We start from the raw sequence: 18,190 nt of genomic DNA, 5'->3' as shown, positions 1-18,190 counted from the left end.
AATTGGGGCAAATATCAGTCAATTCAGCAATCTCCAACAGCAAGTGTGAATCCATGGCTGTGACAACCTCCCACGGCCTATCGCTACTCACAGTCTTGGCGCATAGTTCAAGTGGAGCCAATCGCAGCCTGGTAGAAGCCAACTCCCAGCAGAAATCTGCCCCAACTGGAAGCGCATAGCCTGACAGAAGCCAGCTCCCAGCAGGAACCATTAGCCAGTAGGAATCTGCCCCAACTGGAAGCATACAGCCCTGGCAGAAGCCAGATCCCAGCAGGAACCATTACCCAGAAGGAATCTGCCCCAACTGGAAGCCTAGAGCCCGGCAGTAGCCAGCTCCCAGCAGGAACCATTACCCAGTAGGAATCTGCCCCAACTGGAAGCCTAGAGCCCGGCAGTAGCCAGCTCCCAGCAGGAACCATTACCCAGTAGGAATCTGCCCCAACTGGAAGCCTAGAGCCTGACAAAAGCCAGCTCCCAGCAGGAATCAACTGGAGGAGCCAAACTCCAGCAGTCACACCCCAGTCGGAACTAGCCATATGCCAGCGGGGAAATTATAGCCCAACGGAAGCCTGCCACAGCCCAAGGGACCAGTTCACCAGCTCCCCCTCTCCCAACAGGAAGAATTCAGACACTTATGTCAATGAGCTTCCTTCAAAAAAAAAAATTCAGAAACTTCTTTTCCTAACTCGAAGCAGACTTTATTGGTAACAATCTTACAGCACGTTTACGCAGGGAACTGATTTTAATGGAGGTCAGTGAGGGGCTATTCTGTCACGGGGGAAAAGGTGATGGGACTCCGTCATAGTCTTGTTAGTTCACTTACAGTAATGTAGCTCCCAAGTCACCATGTTACTCCCAGTCTAATCCAGGGAACAGCAATGGGGGGGGAAAGTGATTGTTCAAGAAAAAGTCTAAGAATGCAATGAATTTTATTTGTATCTCTGGATTTGGTTGCTGGCGAGGCCAGCATTTATTGCCCATCCCTAACTGCCCCTTGAGAAGGTGGTGGTGAGCCACCTTCTTGAACCGCTGCAGTCCGTGTGGTGAAGGTTCTCCCACAGTGCTGTTAGGGAGGGAGTCCCAGGATTTTGACCCAGCGACAATGAAGGAACGAATAAACCTTTGCATCACCGGGAGATAAAATGTCTGACAACGTCCCTCCCTCACAAAGAAAAGCTCCTTCCTTCCGACTTTATCCAAAAATAATTGAACAACTATCAGGAAAGACTCATCAGACTGGGGCTCTTTTCTCTACAAAATTTGCAGCACAGAAACAGGCCATTCGGCCCAACTGGTCTGTGCCAGTATTTATGCTCCTCCCACCCCTCCATCTCACCCTCTCAGCGTATCCTTCTATTCCTTTCTCCCTTGTGTGTTTATCCAGCTTCCCCTTAAATCCATCTGTGTTATTCGCCTCAACCACTCCATATGGGAGCGAGTTCCACATTCTCACCACTCTCTGGGTAAAGAAGTTTCTCCCGAATTCCCAATTGGGATTTATTAGTGACTATCTTATATTCAAATTTTGGTCTCCCCTGCAAGTGGAAACATCTTCTCTATCGAACCCTTTCATAATCTTAAAGGCCTCTATCAGGTCACCCCCTCAGCCTTCTCTTTTCTAGAGAAGAGCCCCAGCCTGTCCAGTCTTTCCTGATAGTTAGAACCTCAGTTCTGGTATCATCCTTATAAATCTTCTACTGCACCCTCTCCAGTGTCTCTATATCCTTTCTATAATATAAAGACCAGAACCGTGCACAGTACCCAAAGTGCGGTCTAACCAAGGTTCTATACAAGTTTAACATAACTTCTCCGCTTTGCCAATTCTACCCCTCTAGAAATGAGCTGGTGAAAGAGAAAGTCAGGCCACTGCTGTCGAGGAGTCAAAGCGGCAACATCACACACCAACAAACGGAACCAAAAAGCACAAACAAAAACGTATTCTTTAAAAGAAAAGTCAGAGTTACAAAAAAAAAAGCAACCAGGTGCAAAATGTTTGTGATTCGTAATTTAATACTTAAATATCCGTCACGTTTTTTTTTGTTTAAAAAAAAAGGGAAGAAAATAAAAATGGTCTAAAAGTTGCTCGTGTGAGGTTCACTGACTCGGGCGTGGTAAGAAAAGGGGCCGCCAGTTTGAGGCTGCGTCATCGACAGTGGGGGAAATGGGGCAAGGTTTTAGAAACAGCATCATTCCAAACCACAAGAGAACTTTCTTTCATCACCCCAACACCAGGGGCAGCCATGCTCATTTCAAACAGATTTGGTGGGGGGGGGAGGGAAAGAAAGACAGAAAGAAAGAAAGACAGAAAGAAAGACAGAGATATTTCTTTGGAGCAAAGAAGGCTGAGGGGAGATTTAATTGAGGTATATAAAATTATGACGGGACTAGACAAGAGTGGATAGGAAGGACCTATTTCCCTTAGCAGAGGGGTCAGGGACCAGGGGGCATAGATTTAAAGTAATTGGTAGAAGGATTAGACAGGAGTTGAGCAGAATTCCCCCCCCCCCCCCCCCAAGAGGGTGGTGGGGGTCTGGAACTCACTGCCTGAGAGGGTGGTAGAGGCAGAAACCCTCAACTCATTTAAAAAGTACCTGGATGTGCACTTGAAGTGACGTAACCTGCAGGGCTACGGACCAAGAGCTGGAAAGTGGGATTAAGCTGGGTGGCTCTTTTACGGCCGGCACGGACACAATGGGCCGAATGGCCTCCTTCTGTGCCAAAACTTTCTATGAACAGCCTTTTTCAGGGGGGGTTTAGAAAAAAAAAAGAGTTCCAGATTCCCACTCCCCTTTGTGTGAAGAAGTGCTTCCTGACATCACCCCTGAACGGCCTGGCTCTAATTTTAAGGTTCTGCCCCCTTGTTCTGGACTCTCCCCCACCAGAGGAAATAGTTTCTCACTATCTACCCTATCAAATAATGCAATCACGTTAAACACCTCGATTAGATCACCCCTTAATCGTCTATACTCGAGAGAATACAAGCCTAGTCTGTGCAGCTATGCGGTGGACGACCAGGTAATGCGTGTTTTTTTTTTAAAAAGTGATGTCAGTCGAGGGGTAAACTTTGGCCCAGGACATTGGGAAGAATTCTCTTGCTCAAATTCGAGGGAAACAGTCTCTCTCTATCCATCTATCCTGTCGAATCCTTTAATTGTCTTAAAGCACCTCTCACTCCAACAAGCCTCTGAAATGCCCCCATTTCCCCCCCCCCCACTTAAAAAAAAACAAGAATCTATTGAGAAAACATTTAATAATCTGCTGGAGTTCAGAGATTGACAATCATGGGTGACAATGCGAGAAGCAGAATTTTTTTTTTTATTACCATAAAAGTGAGCTCACCGCCCGACACTGGGATAAAAAGCCACTGCCAGCACAAACAATTTTTTTTTTTCCTTTGAAATCTAAAATAAAATTCTTCAGCACTCGTGGGTTAGGTGTCTGCGAAAGGCTGGTCCAGCAAATTTCAGCTCCATGCTTTAAACAGTAGCTGCCTCAGCCTGCGAGTTGGGGGGGGGAAAGAGAAGAAAAAATGGTGAGAGAAAAATTCTGCCAAGTTAGCAAAGATAAACTATTTTTCGACAAATATGAGAGCTACAGCACCGACTTTCATTAATACAACACGTCTAACGTCCCCCACAACAGCGTAAATCAGACAGAATTTGACACCAAGCCACATAAGGAGATATTAGGACAGGCGACCAAAAGCTCGGTCAAAGAGGGAGGTTTTAAGGAGCGTCTTAAAAAGGAGGAGGGAGAGGCGGAGAGGTTTAGGGAGGGAATTCCAGAGCTCGGGGCCGAGGCAGCTGAAGGCACGGCCGCCAGTGGTGGAGCGATGAAAATCGGGGATGCGCGAGGGGACAGAATTGGAGGAGGGCAGAGATCTCGGAGGGTTGTAGGGCTGGAGGAGGTTAGAGAGAGAGGGAGATCTTGATCTTTCTATAGTTGGCACAGAGAGTCTACGGTCGCAGCCACTCTCCCGATTTCAGCCCAGTCTCTGGAGCTCAGCTTTTATTTTTTTTTAAAAAAGGGGGGTAAACCCCCTCTGCTTCGTTTAAGGTAACAAAGTGATGGAGGTTTGCGAAGCTGGGTGTCCCTTACCTCCTCGTGCTTCTTCTGGGGCTCCGTGGCATTGGCCACCTCGCTCTCCTTCTCGTTGGGAGCCAGGCTGCTCTTGTTCTCTTTCTCCTCCTCCGCGTGCTGCTCTGCCTTGGCGGGGGTCCCTCCTTCGTCCCCCTCGTCCTTGCCCCCTTCCTCTTCCTCCTCCTCCTCCGCCTCCTTGGAATCGCAGGGCCGCTTTGGGGAGACCTTGAAAAGAATAAAATTTGTGTTTGATGCGAGGGGGGGGGCGGGGGGCAGGGAAGGGTGAGGTGAAGCACAGGAGGAGATGTGTGTCAGTTCTCTGGCTGGTACAGTCGTTGCAGCCTGGGTAACTGGGAGTTCAAAACCCAAGCATGGGCAAGTTGTGAAAATTGAGTTCAATAAAATCCGGCGATTTAAAACCGATCGCGAGCTGCCGGGTTGTCCTAAAAACCCAACCGGTTCATGGACGTCCCTTCAGGGAAGGGAACCTGCCCCCCTTACCCGGTCTGGGCCTACACGTGACTCCAGCCTCACACTGCGTGATTGACTCAATGTCAACTTGGGGCCGTAAAGATAAGATAGTCACTAATAAATCCAATAAAGGAATTCAGGAGAAACTGCTTCACCCAGAGTGGTGAGAATGTGGAACTTGTTAACACAGGGAGTGGTTGAGGGAGAAAGGAATAGAAGGATATGCTGGTCGGGTGAGATGAAGTAAGGTGGGAGGAGGCGCGTGTGGAGCAGAAAATAATGAAAGGGCTGGTTTGCGCCCCTACTGACGAGATTATTCCAGTTTGACAGATTGGGGAGGACCAGGGAACACGAGTTTAAACCACGCAAGAGTGGGAATAGACTGGGTATTAGGCAGTTCTCCTGTTCCCAGAGAGTAGTGAGCCTCTGGAATGTGCTGTCGGCGGGTGTGGACTCTCTGCACACCTTAAAGAGGGAGCTGGACCCATCCTTGACTGGGACAGAGATCGCATCATCTGGAAGGTGAGCGGCTTTACAGGTAACACCTGGTCCATGTGATCTCCTGGACTGGTTTCAATCGCCCCCGGGGGGGGGGGGGGGGGGGGGGGGAATTGGTCGCAGGGGAATTCCTCCCCCCAGTTGGCCCTGGGTGGGGTTTTTTTTGCCTCTCCCAGGAGATTAAATGGCTACGGGAAGGGAGGTCGCGTTTACTCGTGATACTCCAGCCAACGGGAGTGTGGGGCAGGCCCGATAAACCAGCTGGTCTTTTCCTGCCAGTCACGTGGGAACGGAGCATGGAGGTGGGTGCTGCACGATCCAGTTATGACCAGTGAACCCCAAGTGCTACGTCACGCGTAGAGCAGACCGCGTACCTTTGTCGGAGTGACCAACTTCCGTTTTGATCCAGTCTTTTCCAGTTTTTCCTTTTCTTTCGCTGGCTCGTCGATCACCAGCTTGCCCTCCTCATCGCTGCTCCCCTCAGCATTCTCCTTCTTCTCCCCGTCGCCCTCTCCCTCCGACGAGCTTTGGTGCTGCTCGGGTGCCTGGGCAAGGACGACGCAGATCAGAAACGTTGCAGCCTCCGCCTCGCGTAGAGCAGCGCCTCACAGCTCTCTCGCTCTTTTAGTTACAGGTGGCTTAGCGGGGATCTCTCCCTCTCTCTCGCCTCTGAGTCAGAGGGTCGTGGGTTCGAGTCCCAATAAATGCCGGCCTCGCCAGCGACACCCACATCCCATGAACGAATTTTTTAAAAAACCCAGAGACTCTAGCACAAAATCCAGGCCGACACTCCCAGTACCAGTACTGAGGGAGTGCCGCACTGTCGGGGGTGCCGTCTTTCGGATGAAACGTTAAACCGAGGCCCCTCTCAGGTGGATGTAAAAGATCCCACGGCCACTATTTCGAAGAGGAGCAGGGGGAATTGTCCCCGGTGTCCTGGGGCCAGTATTTATCCCTCAACCAACATCACTAAAAAACAGATGATCTGGTCATTATCATGTTGCTGTTTGTGGGATCTTGCTGTGCGCAAATTGGGGGCCGCATTTCCTACATTACAACAGTGACCACACTTCAAAAAGTACTTTGGGCTGTCGTGAATGGCACTGTATCAGTGCAAGTTCTTGCTTTCTTACAAAGTGGAACACGACAAGCATCAGCTTGGCCCAGCAGGCAGCACTCTTGCGCCCGAGTCTGATAGTTGCGGGTTCGAGCCCCGCTCCAGAGACTTGAGCACATAATCTCGGCTGACACTGCAGCGCAACACTGAGGGAACGGGGGGAGGGGGGGCTGTCTTTTGGATGATTTATCAAACCGCGGCTTCTGTCTACCTGTCCAGGCACTATCTGGAGAGGAGCAGGAGAGTTCTCACCGGCGGTCCTGGCCAATATTCATCCCTTAATCAGCGTTACTAAATAACCAGTTTAACCTGCCGTTCTCTCATTTTCTGCTTGTGGGATCTTGCTGTGCGCAAATTGGCTGCCACGTTTCCGATATTACAACAGCGACTGCACTTTAGAAAGTACTTCACTGGGACGTCCTGAGGTTGTGATCAGAGCTGTATAAATGCAAGTTCTTCCCGTGGTTTTCAAGGCTAGCTCCTATCGCCATGCTGCTGTGATCAGCCAAGGCAGCACGTAAGCTTGACCTTTTGAGACTCGGTGACGCACCAGTCGGCGCATTTAGCCGCAGGCCCGGAGGGAGCGGTTGCGGAGGGATGGGATGTTTTTTATTCTGGGTGCCACTCACCCCTTGCCTAGGTTCAAGCAAGAGCGCCCTAATATTACACCAGGTACCTTGAACAGACATCAGAGGAGACTCCCCCCCCCCCCTCCCCACATACAACAACCTGCATTTATACAGCGCCTTTAAAGCAGTGAAACGTCCCAAGGCGCTTCAAAAGGAGCGTTAATCAGACACATTGTGACACCGGGCCACATAAGGAGATATTAGGACAGGTGGGTTTTAAGGAGCGTCTTAAAAGGAGAAGAGGTTTAGGGAGGGAATTCCAGAGTTTAGGCCCTAGGCAGCTGAAGGCACGGCCGCCAGTGGTGGAGCGATTAAAATCGGGGATGTGCAAAAGGCCAGAATTGGAGGAGTGCAGAGATCTCGGAGGGTTGGAGGGCTGGAGGAGGTTTCAGAAATAGGGAGGGGGGGGGGGGGGGGAAAGAGGGCCACGGAGGGATTTGAAAACAAGGATGAGAATTTTAAAACTGAGGCGAAGCCGGACCGGGAGTCAATGTCGGTCAGCGAGCACAGGGAGTGATGGGGGAACGGGACTTGGTGCGAGTTAGGATACGGAGCAACAGAGTTTTGGATGAGCTGAAGTTTAGAAGATGGTAAAGCCGATTTCTGAGTTGGAGTGCCAGATCTAACAGAGAAACACCTGTTTAAGACTGATGGACCTAGCTTTGAGCATAACCGGGAGTGTGAGCCAAGTAACTCAAACGTATCCTAGGTTGCTGAGGGACGCAAGGGTGGAAATTGTGCAGGTACTGGCCATAATCTTCCAAGCATCCTTAGATACGGGGGTGGGGCCAGAGGACTGGAGAATTGCAAATGTTACACCCTTGTTCAAAAAAGGATGTAAGGATAAACCCAGCAACTACAGGCCGGTCAGTTTAACCTCGGTGGTGGGGAAACTTTTAGAAACAATAATCTGGGACGGAATTAACAGGCACTTGGACGAGGGTGGATTAATTAGGGAAAGCCAGCACGGATTTGTTAAAGGCAAATCATGTTTAACTAACTTGATAAAGTTTTCATGAGGTAACAGAGAGGGTAGATGAGGGCAATGCAGTCGATGTGGTGTATATGGACTTTCAAAAGGTGTTTGATAAAGTGCCGGATAATAGTCTTGTCATCAAGATTGAAGCCCATGGAATAAAGGGGGCAATAGCAGCACAGATACGGAATTGGCTAAGTGACAGGAAGCAGAGGTGACATAAGGAAAAACTTTTTTTAAAAAAACGCAGCGAGTGGTTAGGATCTGGAATGCGCTGCCTGAGGGGGTGGTGGAGGCAGATTCAATCGTGGCCTTCAAAAGGGAACTGGATAAATACTTGAAAGGAAAATTTTTTTGCAGGGCCACGGGGAAAGGGCGGGGGGGGGGTGGGGGGGGAAGTGGGACCAGCTGGATTGCTCTTGCATAGAGCCGGTGCGGACTCGATGGGCCGAATGGCCTCCTTCCGTGCTTCCAACACCCCCGGGACTCACCTGGTATCCGGACTTCTTCACCGTGGGATTGTTCTCTATTTCCCATAAGCCCTCGCTGAATCCTTTTCGTTTGTTTGGCTTCCCCAACCTCTCCTTGGATTCCTCGTACGGGAACAGATCCTTTGGTCCCAGAAAGGCACTGCGAGGGGCGAAAGCACAAACCGTGGTTACAGGAACTGGCTTCGGTCTCCATCGGTGAGAAAGCGGCGGTCAACCGCGCTTCAACCCAGTCAGTTCAGTGGGTAGCACTGAAGGGCCGCGGGCCCCGAGCCCCGCTCCCGAGGGCTCGAGCCCATAATCCAGGCTGACGCTCCCAGTGCCAGTGCTGAGGGAGCGCTGCACTGTCGGAGGGGCCGACATAATTAGACGTTCCAGCGAAACGACCGACAAGATAACTAAGTAGGGGAGTTGTACTGGTCTATGGAAAAAAATAAATAACGCAAGGGCAGAGACGGGCAAAGGAAAGACGACGGGGGCTCCGGGCCCTCACTTACGTCTCGTGGGTGCCGAAGAAGAAAATGGGGTATTTGTTCGATGGTGACTTGACGGCTCCTTCTGGTAGTTCGTCAATCTGTGGATTACAATAAACACACAAGTGAGACGAGGGTCGCGCTCCTACAGTCCCCAGAGGCTCCCCGTTCCCACCCCACCCACCGTTGCCCGGTCGTCTCTGCTCTCCTCGTGAAGATATTGGCTAATTGCCTCTCGTACCTCAGACGACCGGCCATTACTCATAGGAGGCCGGACAGCCCAGGCTGAGGCAACGCTGCAGGATTGGGACAGGTTTTGTCCTACCCCATAGGAACAGGAGGAGGCCATTCAGCCCCTCGAGCCTGATCTGTACCACAACTCCACATCCCTTGATACCCTTACGTAACAAAAATCTATCGTTCTCAGTCTTGAAAGCTCCAATTGAACGCCAGCATCCACAGCCTTTTGGGGAGAAAAAAAGAGTTCCAGACCCCCACTATCCTTTGAGAGAAGAAATGTTTCTTGATTTCACTTTTAAGATTATGCCCTCTTGTTCTGGACTCCCCCACCACAGGAAGTAGTTTCTCCGTATCTACCCTATCGGATCCTTTCAATGTTTTAAACACCTCGATCTTCTATACTCAAGGGAACGAACGAGAACACATTCCACCACCCCCCACCCCATTCTCCAAACCCCAATTCAGCTTCTAATTCTCACTTGCTGCCTTGGTGTCGGCCGTGGCTCAGTGGGCAGCACCCTCTCTCACCTCCGAGTCAAAGGTCGCAGGTTCGAGCCCCACTCCAGAGGCTTGAGCGCACAATCTAGGCAGGTGCCCCCAGTGCAGTTAGGTGCAAAGGGAATTGGGTTTTTAAGAGGAAGAAAGCAGCACTTTTGTCCAAAGTGCCCTCCCACTGTCCGTTCATGACGACAGACGTCAAAGCACAAGTAAAAGGTCATCGAGCTGTCTGCCTTCACTATTTAAACCCACCCTCCCTGGCATGCCAACTCACCCAGCCACACAGTTTTAAAATGGGCGTTTTCTTACGTGTCACTGGAGTAAACCACAAACAGCTGAGGAAGGCTCTGGGTTCAGTCCCTGGCCTGTGCCGAGTTAACTGATCTCAGTCGGAGCAGTTGTGGTGGGGGGATGGAACGCCACACTGGTCACAGGAGAGAGGGAGTCGTCAGTCAGGGTCTCTGCTCCCGAGTGCTCTTCAGCAACCTCGGGCTCAGATCGAAGCAGGAGCCAGGGGTGATGCTACCCACAGTCAAATGACGCGCCAAGACCGTTCCCCATCTCGTAGAGCGGGCGCACTCGTGCCGTGTTGCCCGCTATAGGCGGTGGATAGTAAATCCAGAATAGGCTGTAGCAATGAAATATCTCCCGTGGTTAATGGTGCAAACAGCCGACTGAGGCTGCCAGGCATCTTCGCACCACCCACCCCCCCTCGCCCGACTGACTCCCCCCTTCACCCGACGTCTCCCCCCTCATCCGACTGACTCCACCCCCTCCCTCTCGCTCGCCTGACTCCACCCCCTCTCGCCTGACTGACTTCCCTCCCTACCATCTCTCCTCCCTCTCTCCCCCACTCCCGCAGGTGTTAAGTGCAAACAGCTGACGGGAATCTTCAGACAGCTTCAATCCACACCATCGTCAACTAAGAGGAGGCAGTCAGGGAGTGGGATCTTTGGGAAGCTTCCACTCTCCGACTCCCTCTCACAGTTAGTTTGTTCACAGCCGCCTAGAGACCCGACTTTGCCCGAAATCAGTGGAGCTTTTAAAATCGGTGAGCACTGGATGGCACGGAATAGCCCGCCTGCCGTCCAGACCCACCTATGGGGACCGAGCACGAGCTCTGAAGAAGAGTTTAGAATGAGGGGATCGCACCGTCAATTCCTTCGTGTCCGAACAACACAGTAGGTCAAGCAGAAAACAGGCAAACCCCTGTATTCGGAGGTGATTAATCTTCTGCCTCGCTGTGTCCTTCCTCTCCCAAACAGGCAGACCGCAGCTCCAGCTTTCAAAAGATTTTAATTAGCGCCTTCTGGGCACAAGACCAAAGCCTGGAACCCATGATAACATTTTCACCGGTGCTAATTATCTGCCCGTTGGCACTGATCTGCGAGGAGACTTCTCTAAATTCGTTCTGAGAGCAACATCACAAACAGATGGGCCATCTATCCTCCTCTCCCCCACAACAGACCCAACAAGAAACATAGAAGAAAATTGGCCATCAAAAGTTGAACGGCCTGCATTAATATTTTCCCAGCTGGAGTACAGCGTTTAGACACAGTGACAAGAAACATCGGCTGCAAGGCAAGTTCCTCTGCTGGCTAAGTTCACGTGGGCGAGGTCAAAGAACGAACTTGCATTTCTGTAGCGTCTTTCACAACCTCAGGACGGCCCAATGCATTTTACGGCCAATTAAATACTTTTTGTTTTAAAAAAAAGCATGGTCCCTGTTGTAATGTAGGCAACATGGCAGCCAATTTGCGCACAGCAAGATCCCACAAACAGCAATGTGATAGTGACCAGGGTTAACACACAGGGAAGTGCAGCCCATCAGTCTCATCACTGGGCTTATTTACTACACTAGGCATTTGGCTACGTCAAAATTAATCATTGGCTATAAAGCACCTTGAGACTTCCTATAAAACACTATATAAACGTACATTTTTTTCTTTAACTGATAAAAATGCTAAACAAAGTCACAGTTCAGTCAATACACTAATATTGTGCCAACAGCCTGGTGTCAGCCGTGGCTCAGTGGGCAGTTCTCTCTCGTTGCGGGTTCAAGTCCCCACTCCAGAGACTTGAGCCCCATAATCCAGGCAGACACTCCCAGTGCCGGTACCGAGGGAGTGTTGCACTGTCGGAGATGCCGTCTTTCAGATGAGACGTTAAACCGAGAGCTGCCCCGCCCCCCCCCCCATCTGCCTTCTCAGGTGGATATAAACTATCCCACGGCCACTATTGCGAAGAGCAGGGGAGTTTTCCCCTGTGTCCTGGGCCAACATTTATCACTCAAACAACACCTGAAAGCAGATTATCCGGTAATTTATCTCATTGCTGTTTGTGGGATCTTGCTGTGACGTTTAGCTGCCGCGTTTCCTACATTACAACAGTGACTACACTTCAAAAAAAGCACTTCATTGGCTGTAAAGCGCTTTGGGACGCCCTGAGGTCATGAAACAGAAATGCAAGTTCTTTCTTTATAAGCTGCACACTCCGATTCCTATAGTCCTGCTAAGATAAAAGTGTACAGCTTATACACTGGATATTACAACAGGTACCGGTGACAAGAGAAAGACACACGGAGAGAAAATTGGGCTAAACGTTGAGGGCGTTGTAAGCAGGAGATGCTGGGAGAAACCTAACACTAATTGAACGATTCCCCCACCCTTATAGCAACGCCCTTGGGTGGAGACAGCGTTTAGAATTTTTGTTGCCTTGTCAAGCTGTCCCTGTGGTACACTGATAAACCGTTAATCTCCTTTCACGTACTGTGTGAAATTGGTTGCAATGGCCTGCTGCACCATATCTACCAGCACTGTCGCCGGGATTCTCGAGCTACGCAGTGGTGGGTGTGAGAATCTTTCATACTCCGTCCGCTCGGACTGTGGAAATTAAACCTAGAACAGTAATAAGACTCCGCTTGCACTGAATGAAAATACTCTGACCAGTCTTTCTTAGGTCCAAAGTGGATGACCTCACACTGCCCCACATTGAACTCCATCTGCCACAGTGTTGCCCGCTCACTGAATCAATCAATGTCCCTTTGCAACTTTCTGCTTCCATCTACACTACTTACTGTGCCTCCTAACTTGGTGTCGTCAGCAATTTAAGGGGAAGCTCGATAAGTACATGAGGGAGAAAGGAATAGAAGGATATGCTGATAGCGGGAGATGAAGTAGGGAGGGAGAAGGCTCGTGTGGAGCATAAACACTGGCACAGACTAGATGGGCTGAATGGTTCTGTGCTGTAAATTCTCTGTAATTCTGTGAATGAAGCAGTATCTCGAGAAAGCAGTTTGAGCTGCATTACACTACAGTGATGGGCAAAGCTCGGCACTGGTTCTGGGGACAATTTGAGTAACGAGCAACTCGCAAGGGCATCATTTAACGTTACCTGGTATCAAAACGATTACGACCCTCTTGGTCTTCTATACTTAAGGGCTAACAAAGCTTACCGAAATCAAGACCGAGACAGCAAGGATTCCTACTTGCATTTTGGGAGGAGGAACAAGGAGAGGCAATATAAACTAAATGGTACAATTTCAACAGGTGCACAGGACCAGAGAGACCGGGGGGTTCACATACACAAATCTTTGAAGGTGGGTGGACACGGCAGTTAAAAAAAAATACAGGATGTTGGGCTTTATTAATAGAGGCATAGAGTACAAAAGCAAGGAAGTTACGCTAAACCTTTATAAATCACCGGTCAGGCCCCAGCTGGAGAATTGTGTCCAATTCTGGGCCCCGCAATTTAGGAGGGATGTCAAGGCCTTGAAGAGGGTGCAGAGGAGATTTACTAGAACGGTACCAGGGAGGAGGGACTTCAGTTATGTGGAGAGACTGGAGAAGCTGGGATTGTTCTCCTTAGAGCAGAGAAGGTTAAGGGGAGATTTAATAGAGGTGTTCAAAATCATGAAGGGTTTTGACAGAGTAAATAAGGAGAAACTGTTTCCAGTGGCAGGACAGTCAGTAACCAGAGGACACAGATTTAAGATTGTTGGCAAATGAACCAGAGGGGAGATTAGGGGAATTTTTTTTTATTAAATGCAGCGGACTGCTGTTATCTGGAAAGCACTGCCTGTGAGGGCGGTGAAAGCAGATTCCATCGTAACTTTCAAAAGGGAATTGGATATGTACTTGAAAGGGTGGGGGGGGGGGGGGGGAAGTGCAGGACTGTGGGGAAAGAGCAGGGGGAAGTGGGACTAATTGGATAGCTCTTTCAAAGAGCCAGCACAGGCACGATGGGCCGAATGGCCTCCTTCTGCACTGTATGGTTCCATACTTTGGTGCAGTTCCACAGGTGCTGGAGGGGGAAAACCTAGAGAGGTTTACGAGGGCCAGTGAAACCAGAGCCCCTGAGACTTTCTGATCCAGAGGAGAGGCGTTGAATATAATACACTTCCAGGCAGATAAAACGTAGACAGGAAATGGGCCTAGAATAAAGAAGCTCTTCAAAACCCTGGTTAGACCGCACCTGGAGTACTGTGAGCAGTTCTGGGCACCGCACCTTCGGAAGGACATATTAGCCTTGGAGGGAGCGCAGCGTAGGTTTACTAGAATGATACCCAGACTTCAAGGGTTAAGTTACGAGGAGAGATTACACAAATTGGGGTTGTATTCTCTGGAGTTTAGAAGGTTAAGGGGTGATCTGATCGAAGTTTATAAGATATTAAGGGGAACGGATAGGGTGGATAGAGAGAAACTATTTCCGCTGGATGGGGATTCTAGGAGTAGGGGGCACAGTCTAAAAATTAGAGCCAGACCTTTCAGGAGCGAGATTAGAAAACATTTCTACACACAAAGGGTGGTAGAAGTTTGGAACTCTCTTCCGCAAACGGCAATTGATACTAGCTCAATTGCTAAATTTAAATGTGAGATAGATAGCTTTTTGGCAACCAAAGGTATTAAGGGATACGGGCCAAAGGCAGGTATATGGAGTTAGATCACAGATCACCCATGATCTTATCAAATGGCGGAGCAGGCTCGAGGGGCTGAATGGCCTCCTCCTGTTCCTATGTTCCTAATCCAGTGTCAAATACTGAGGGGTTCTAACTATCAGGAAAGGCTGAGGCTCTTTTCTCTGGAATAGAACAGTCTGAGGAGAGACCTGATAGAGGCCTTTAAAACCACGAAAGGGTTTCGGTAGGGTAGACGTAGATAAGATGTTTCCACTTGTGGGAGAGACCAAAACCAGGGGCCATCAATATAAGATAAATCACTAATAAATCCAATAGGGAATTCAGGAGAAACTTCTTTACCCAGAGAGTGGTGAGAATGTGGAACTCGCTACCACAAGGAGTGGTTGAGGCCAATAGCATGGAGGCATTTAGGGGGAAGCTCGATAAACACATGAGGGAGAAAGGGAATAGAAGGATATGCTGATAGGGTGAGATGAGGTAGGGGTGGGAGGAGGCTCGTGTGGAGCAGAAACACCAGTGGGGCCAAACGGCCTGTTTCTGTGCTGTTAATTCTGTGTAAAATCCTTTACCACTCAAACAGAATTTAGCCCCCAGACAGTGTGTGCTCGACACTAGAGATCCATCAATAACAAAAGGCAGCTACAGGAGTTTAGCCTATTTTACTGAGGCACAATCGAACCAAAGAGGAGTCCCCGCCCCTGTCGTGTCCCCATTGGACACAGCGACAACTCGTCTGCCGTGCAATTGGCCAAAAGTGACATCCATCGCCCCCGAGCTCGGCTAGCTGGCCAGGTTGAGTCAGCTCTTGGCCTTGCTGAAGGAGATTTTGGACAGCGCAGGAAGCCTGTACAAACCAGCATTTCCTGCAAATTTTTAGACTGACTGTTGCCTCTCTGTCCTGCTGCTGGGCAGAATCCAGTTTTAAAGGCATCAAAAATATTCCATCCCATATTTTGGGGGCCAAGTAGAAGACACAAAGGGCTGAGTTTGTCTTTTCCCACCCCACCACCCAATTAATTTGCAGTGTAGATATGCAGCGTCTTGTTCAAGCAGCCGTTCTTTGTCCATGAGTCAGCGGGCTATTCAACTGTGGGGGAGTAACAGAGCCGAGCCAGTTACTGATCTCATCCCCCCCCACCCACTTCTCATCTGACACACACACACACACTTCTTAGCAGGAGTCACTGGATAGCAACTGGGCCACAAAGCAGATTGTGGCATTCCTGAATGGCCTCCTTCTGTGCCGTAAATTTCTATGATTCTATGCTTCATTCCCATCCCCCTGGCCCCCCTCTCAGATCAGCTAACTCGGCACAGACTGGGGATGGAACGTGGGCTCTTCCCAGTCTCTACCCAGCCACTCACTGCCCCAACCAGCTGAGCGATCGGGGGAAGATGCAAACTGCATGGTTTTAGGAACAATGGAACAGGAGGAGGCCAGTCAGCCCCTCGAGCCTGTTACACTGGAACAGGAGGAGGCCATTCAGTCCCTCAACCTTGTTACTAGGCACAGGAGGAGGCCATTCAGCCCCTCGAGCCTGTTCCGCCATTCAGTTAGATCATGGCTGATCTGCATCTTAATTCTATTTACCCGCCTTGGTTCCGTAACCCTTAACACCCTTACCCAACAAAAATCTATCTATCTCAGGTTTGAAATTTTCAATTGACCCCCAGTCTCAACAGCTTTTTGGGGAAGAGAGTTCCAGATTTCCACTCCCCTTTATGTGAAGAAGTGCTTCCTGACATCACCCCTGAACGGCCTGGCTCTAATTTTAAGGTTATGCCCCCCTTGTTCCGGATGGTTGAGTTTTAGGTACAATTCCTGCAGAAACTAAAACCTGAAAATGCTGGCGATGGAAAGGTAAACCTGACTTTTCTCTCTCAGTTGCTGGGTGTGTTTTGATTTCAGATTTCCAACAGTTGCTGTTTATCATCTTGTTTTCACACAGACTCCAGCTCACAGCAAATACTTTGCCCCAAACACTGCACACTCCCCGACGGTTTTTCTTGTGAGTTAAGCTTTGAGGAATTCTTTTGATACTTGCAAGGGGGACCATGGCGATGTCACAGCATTGACTCTCGCTCACAAAACAGCAGCTTTGTGTTTTGGGCGCAGAGCGACCCGCCCCTTTAAACTTGACAGCGACCCGCCCCTTTAAGCTCCAACAGTGACAACTAGCTACTGTTACTATTTCTGGACTGCAAGAAAGACATTACTACACTCAAAGAACAATTAGTTTGGAAACGTGTAAAGTTGCAGCCCAGTGTGTACCCAACTCATTGAACAGGCTCGTACAACAAAACCCTTTGATATTAACAGTGTGGGCCACTCCACTGCGAGAGTCTTTGATAAGAGAGCATCTAGCATAACAAATAACAACACAGGATAAAATAAATTAACACACTCCCAAACCAAAGCTTGCTCTTAAGAAACTACTCTAGTTGTTTGCTTTAAGATTATTTTTCCCCCCAGTGGGTAGCTCTCGCTCTCTCTCTTCTCCGAGTCAGAAGGTCGTGGGTTCGAGCCCCACTCCAGAGACACAAGCAGAAAATCTAGGCCGACACTCCCAGTGCAGTACTGAGGGAGTGCTGCACTGTCGAAGGTGCCGCCTTTCAGATGAAACTTTAAAAACAGTGCCTGCCCCTCTCCGGTGGGCGTAAAAGATCCCAGGGCACTATTGGAAGAGCAGGGGAGTTTCGCCTCAGTGTCCTGGGCTAATACTTATCCCTCAACCAACATCGCTAAAATAAACCAGATGATCTGGGTCATTATCACATTGCTGTTTGTGGAGCTTGCTGTGCGCAAGATTGGCTGCTGCGTTTCCCTACAGTGACCAAACTTCCAAAAAAGGTACTTCGTTAGTTGTAAAGCACTTTCTGACATGCAGGTCTTGGCTTGTAGCAAGTGGCTTCCTCTGCTGGGAGGGTAGGATAATTCCCCCATTGGTTGGGGGATGGAGCCGACTGTGAACGAGTCCCCCCCCAATCCATCTGCACATCCAGAGATAACGCACAGCACGGGGAGACTGGAGTGAAAATGGGAGTAGGCCTCAGATAATCCTTCAGGTAAGGTAGCGGCTGGCGGCTCTCTACAGAGCACGCAAGTGGGAGTCTAAAGGGCACGTCTGACAAAGTAAAAGCAGGCCACCCATCCCTATCAGAAACCCTTCATAATCGACACACCCAACCCATGCAACGTAGCAACTAAAATCCAGACATCTGACTGATTGGACAATCTGGACTTTAAAACGTCCAAACGAGAAAAAGAGCACAGCTTGCGAGTGATTGGCAATTTTAAATGTAACTAGAATTTTTTTTAAAAACTTAGTTCTAGATCAAGTTGATAAGGAGGAGAGCGAGCAGAAGAGGCAGAATGGGCCTTGGTTTAATGTCCTAGGTACGCCAGGGCCCGCGCCCCCCTCCGCCAGGGGCCGCACTGGGAGTGCCAGCCTGGATTATGGGCTCAAGTCTCTGGACTGGGGCTCGAGCCCAGGCCCTCCTGACTCCGAGCAGACTGTCCTCCAACGGATACACAGAGGACGTTGTCCACTCACGTAAGGGAAGGGGATCAGTAACTCACAAGCGAAGCTACCCGTTTAAAACAAAAACCGGCGGTCAGCCGCAGTTTCTTTGTACATCAGTCTGCCATTGGGACGTCCCTCGTCGGGACACAGGAACAGAAGGAGGCCATTCAGCCCCTCGAGCCTGTTCCGCCATTGCATTCAGCCCCTTGAGCCTGTTCCGCCATTCAATTAGATCAAAACTGATCGGTAGCTTAACCCCATTCACTAGCTTTGGTACA

General features: G+C 49.7%; 1 protein-coding gene across 1 annotated transcript; it reads right to left on the bottom strand.

The window, feature by feature from the left end:
• Nucleotides 1-3,233: 3,233 nt before the first annotated feature.
• Nucleotides 3,234-9,012, bottom strand: LOC137320115 (hepatoma-derived growth factor-like). The gene is made up of 6 exons (XM_067981880.1): nucleotides 8,917-9,012; nucleotides 8,757-8,833; nucleotides 8,263-8,401; nucleotides 5,424-5,594; nucleotides 4,099-4,305; nucleotides 3,234-3,497 (listed from the first exon to the last, which is right to left on the bottom strand). The coding sequence occupies exons 1-6, from the start codon at nucleotides 8,995-8,997 to the stop codon at nucleotides 3,477-3,479; spliced, it is 696 nt and encodes a 231-aa protein (XP_067837981.1). The 5' UTR covers nucleotides 8,998-9,012; the 3' UTR covers nucleotides 3,234-3,476.
• Between the last annotated feature and the right edge of the window lie 9,178 nt (nucleotides 9,013-18,190).

This window comes from Heptranchias perlo, unplaced genomic scaffold (assembly GCF_035084215.1).
Source record: "Heptranchias perlo isolate sHepPer1 unplaced genomic scaffold, sHepPer1.hap1 HAP1_SCAFFOLD_979, whole genome shotgun sequence".
Lineage (NCBI taxonomy): Eukaryota > Metazoa > Chordata > Chondrichthyes > Hexanchiformes > Hexanchidae > Heptranchias > Heptranchias perlo.
This window is presented reverse-complemented; position numbering and strand designations above follow the sequence as displayed.

Excerpts from the sequence above, each read along its gene's own strand:
- LOC137320115 (XM_067981880.1), bottom strand. The coding sequence starts at position 8,997 with ATGAGTAATGGCCGGTCGTCTGAGGTACGAGAGGCAATTAGCCAATAT. Across the intron at positions 5,595-8,262 it reads TGAAGAAGTCCGGATACCAG|GCACCCGAGCAGCACCAAAG; the intron begins GTGAGTCCCGGG and ends GTCCTTGCCCAG. Across the intron at positions 4,306-5,423 it reads AGTTGGTCACTCCGACAAAG|GTCTCCCCAAAGCGGCCCTG; the intron begins GTACGCGGTCTG and ends ATTCTTTTCAAG.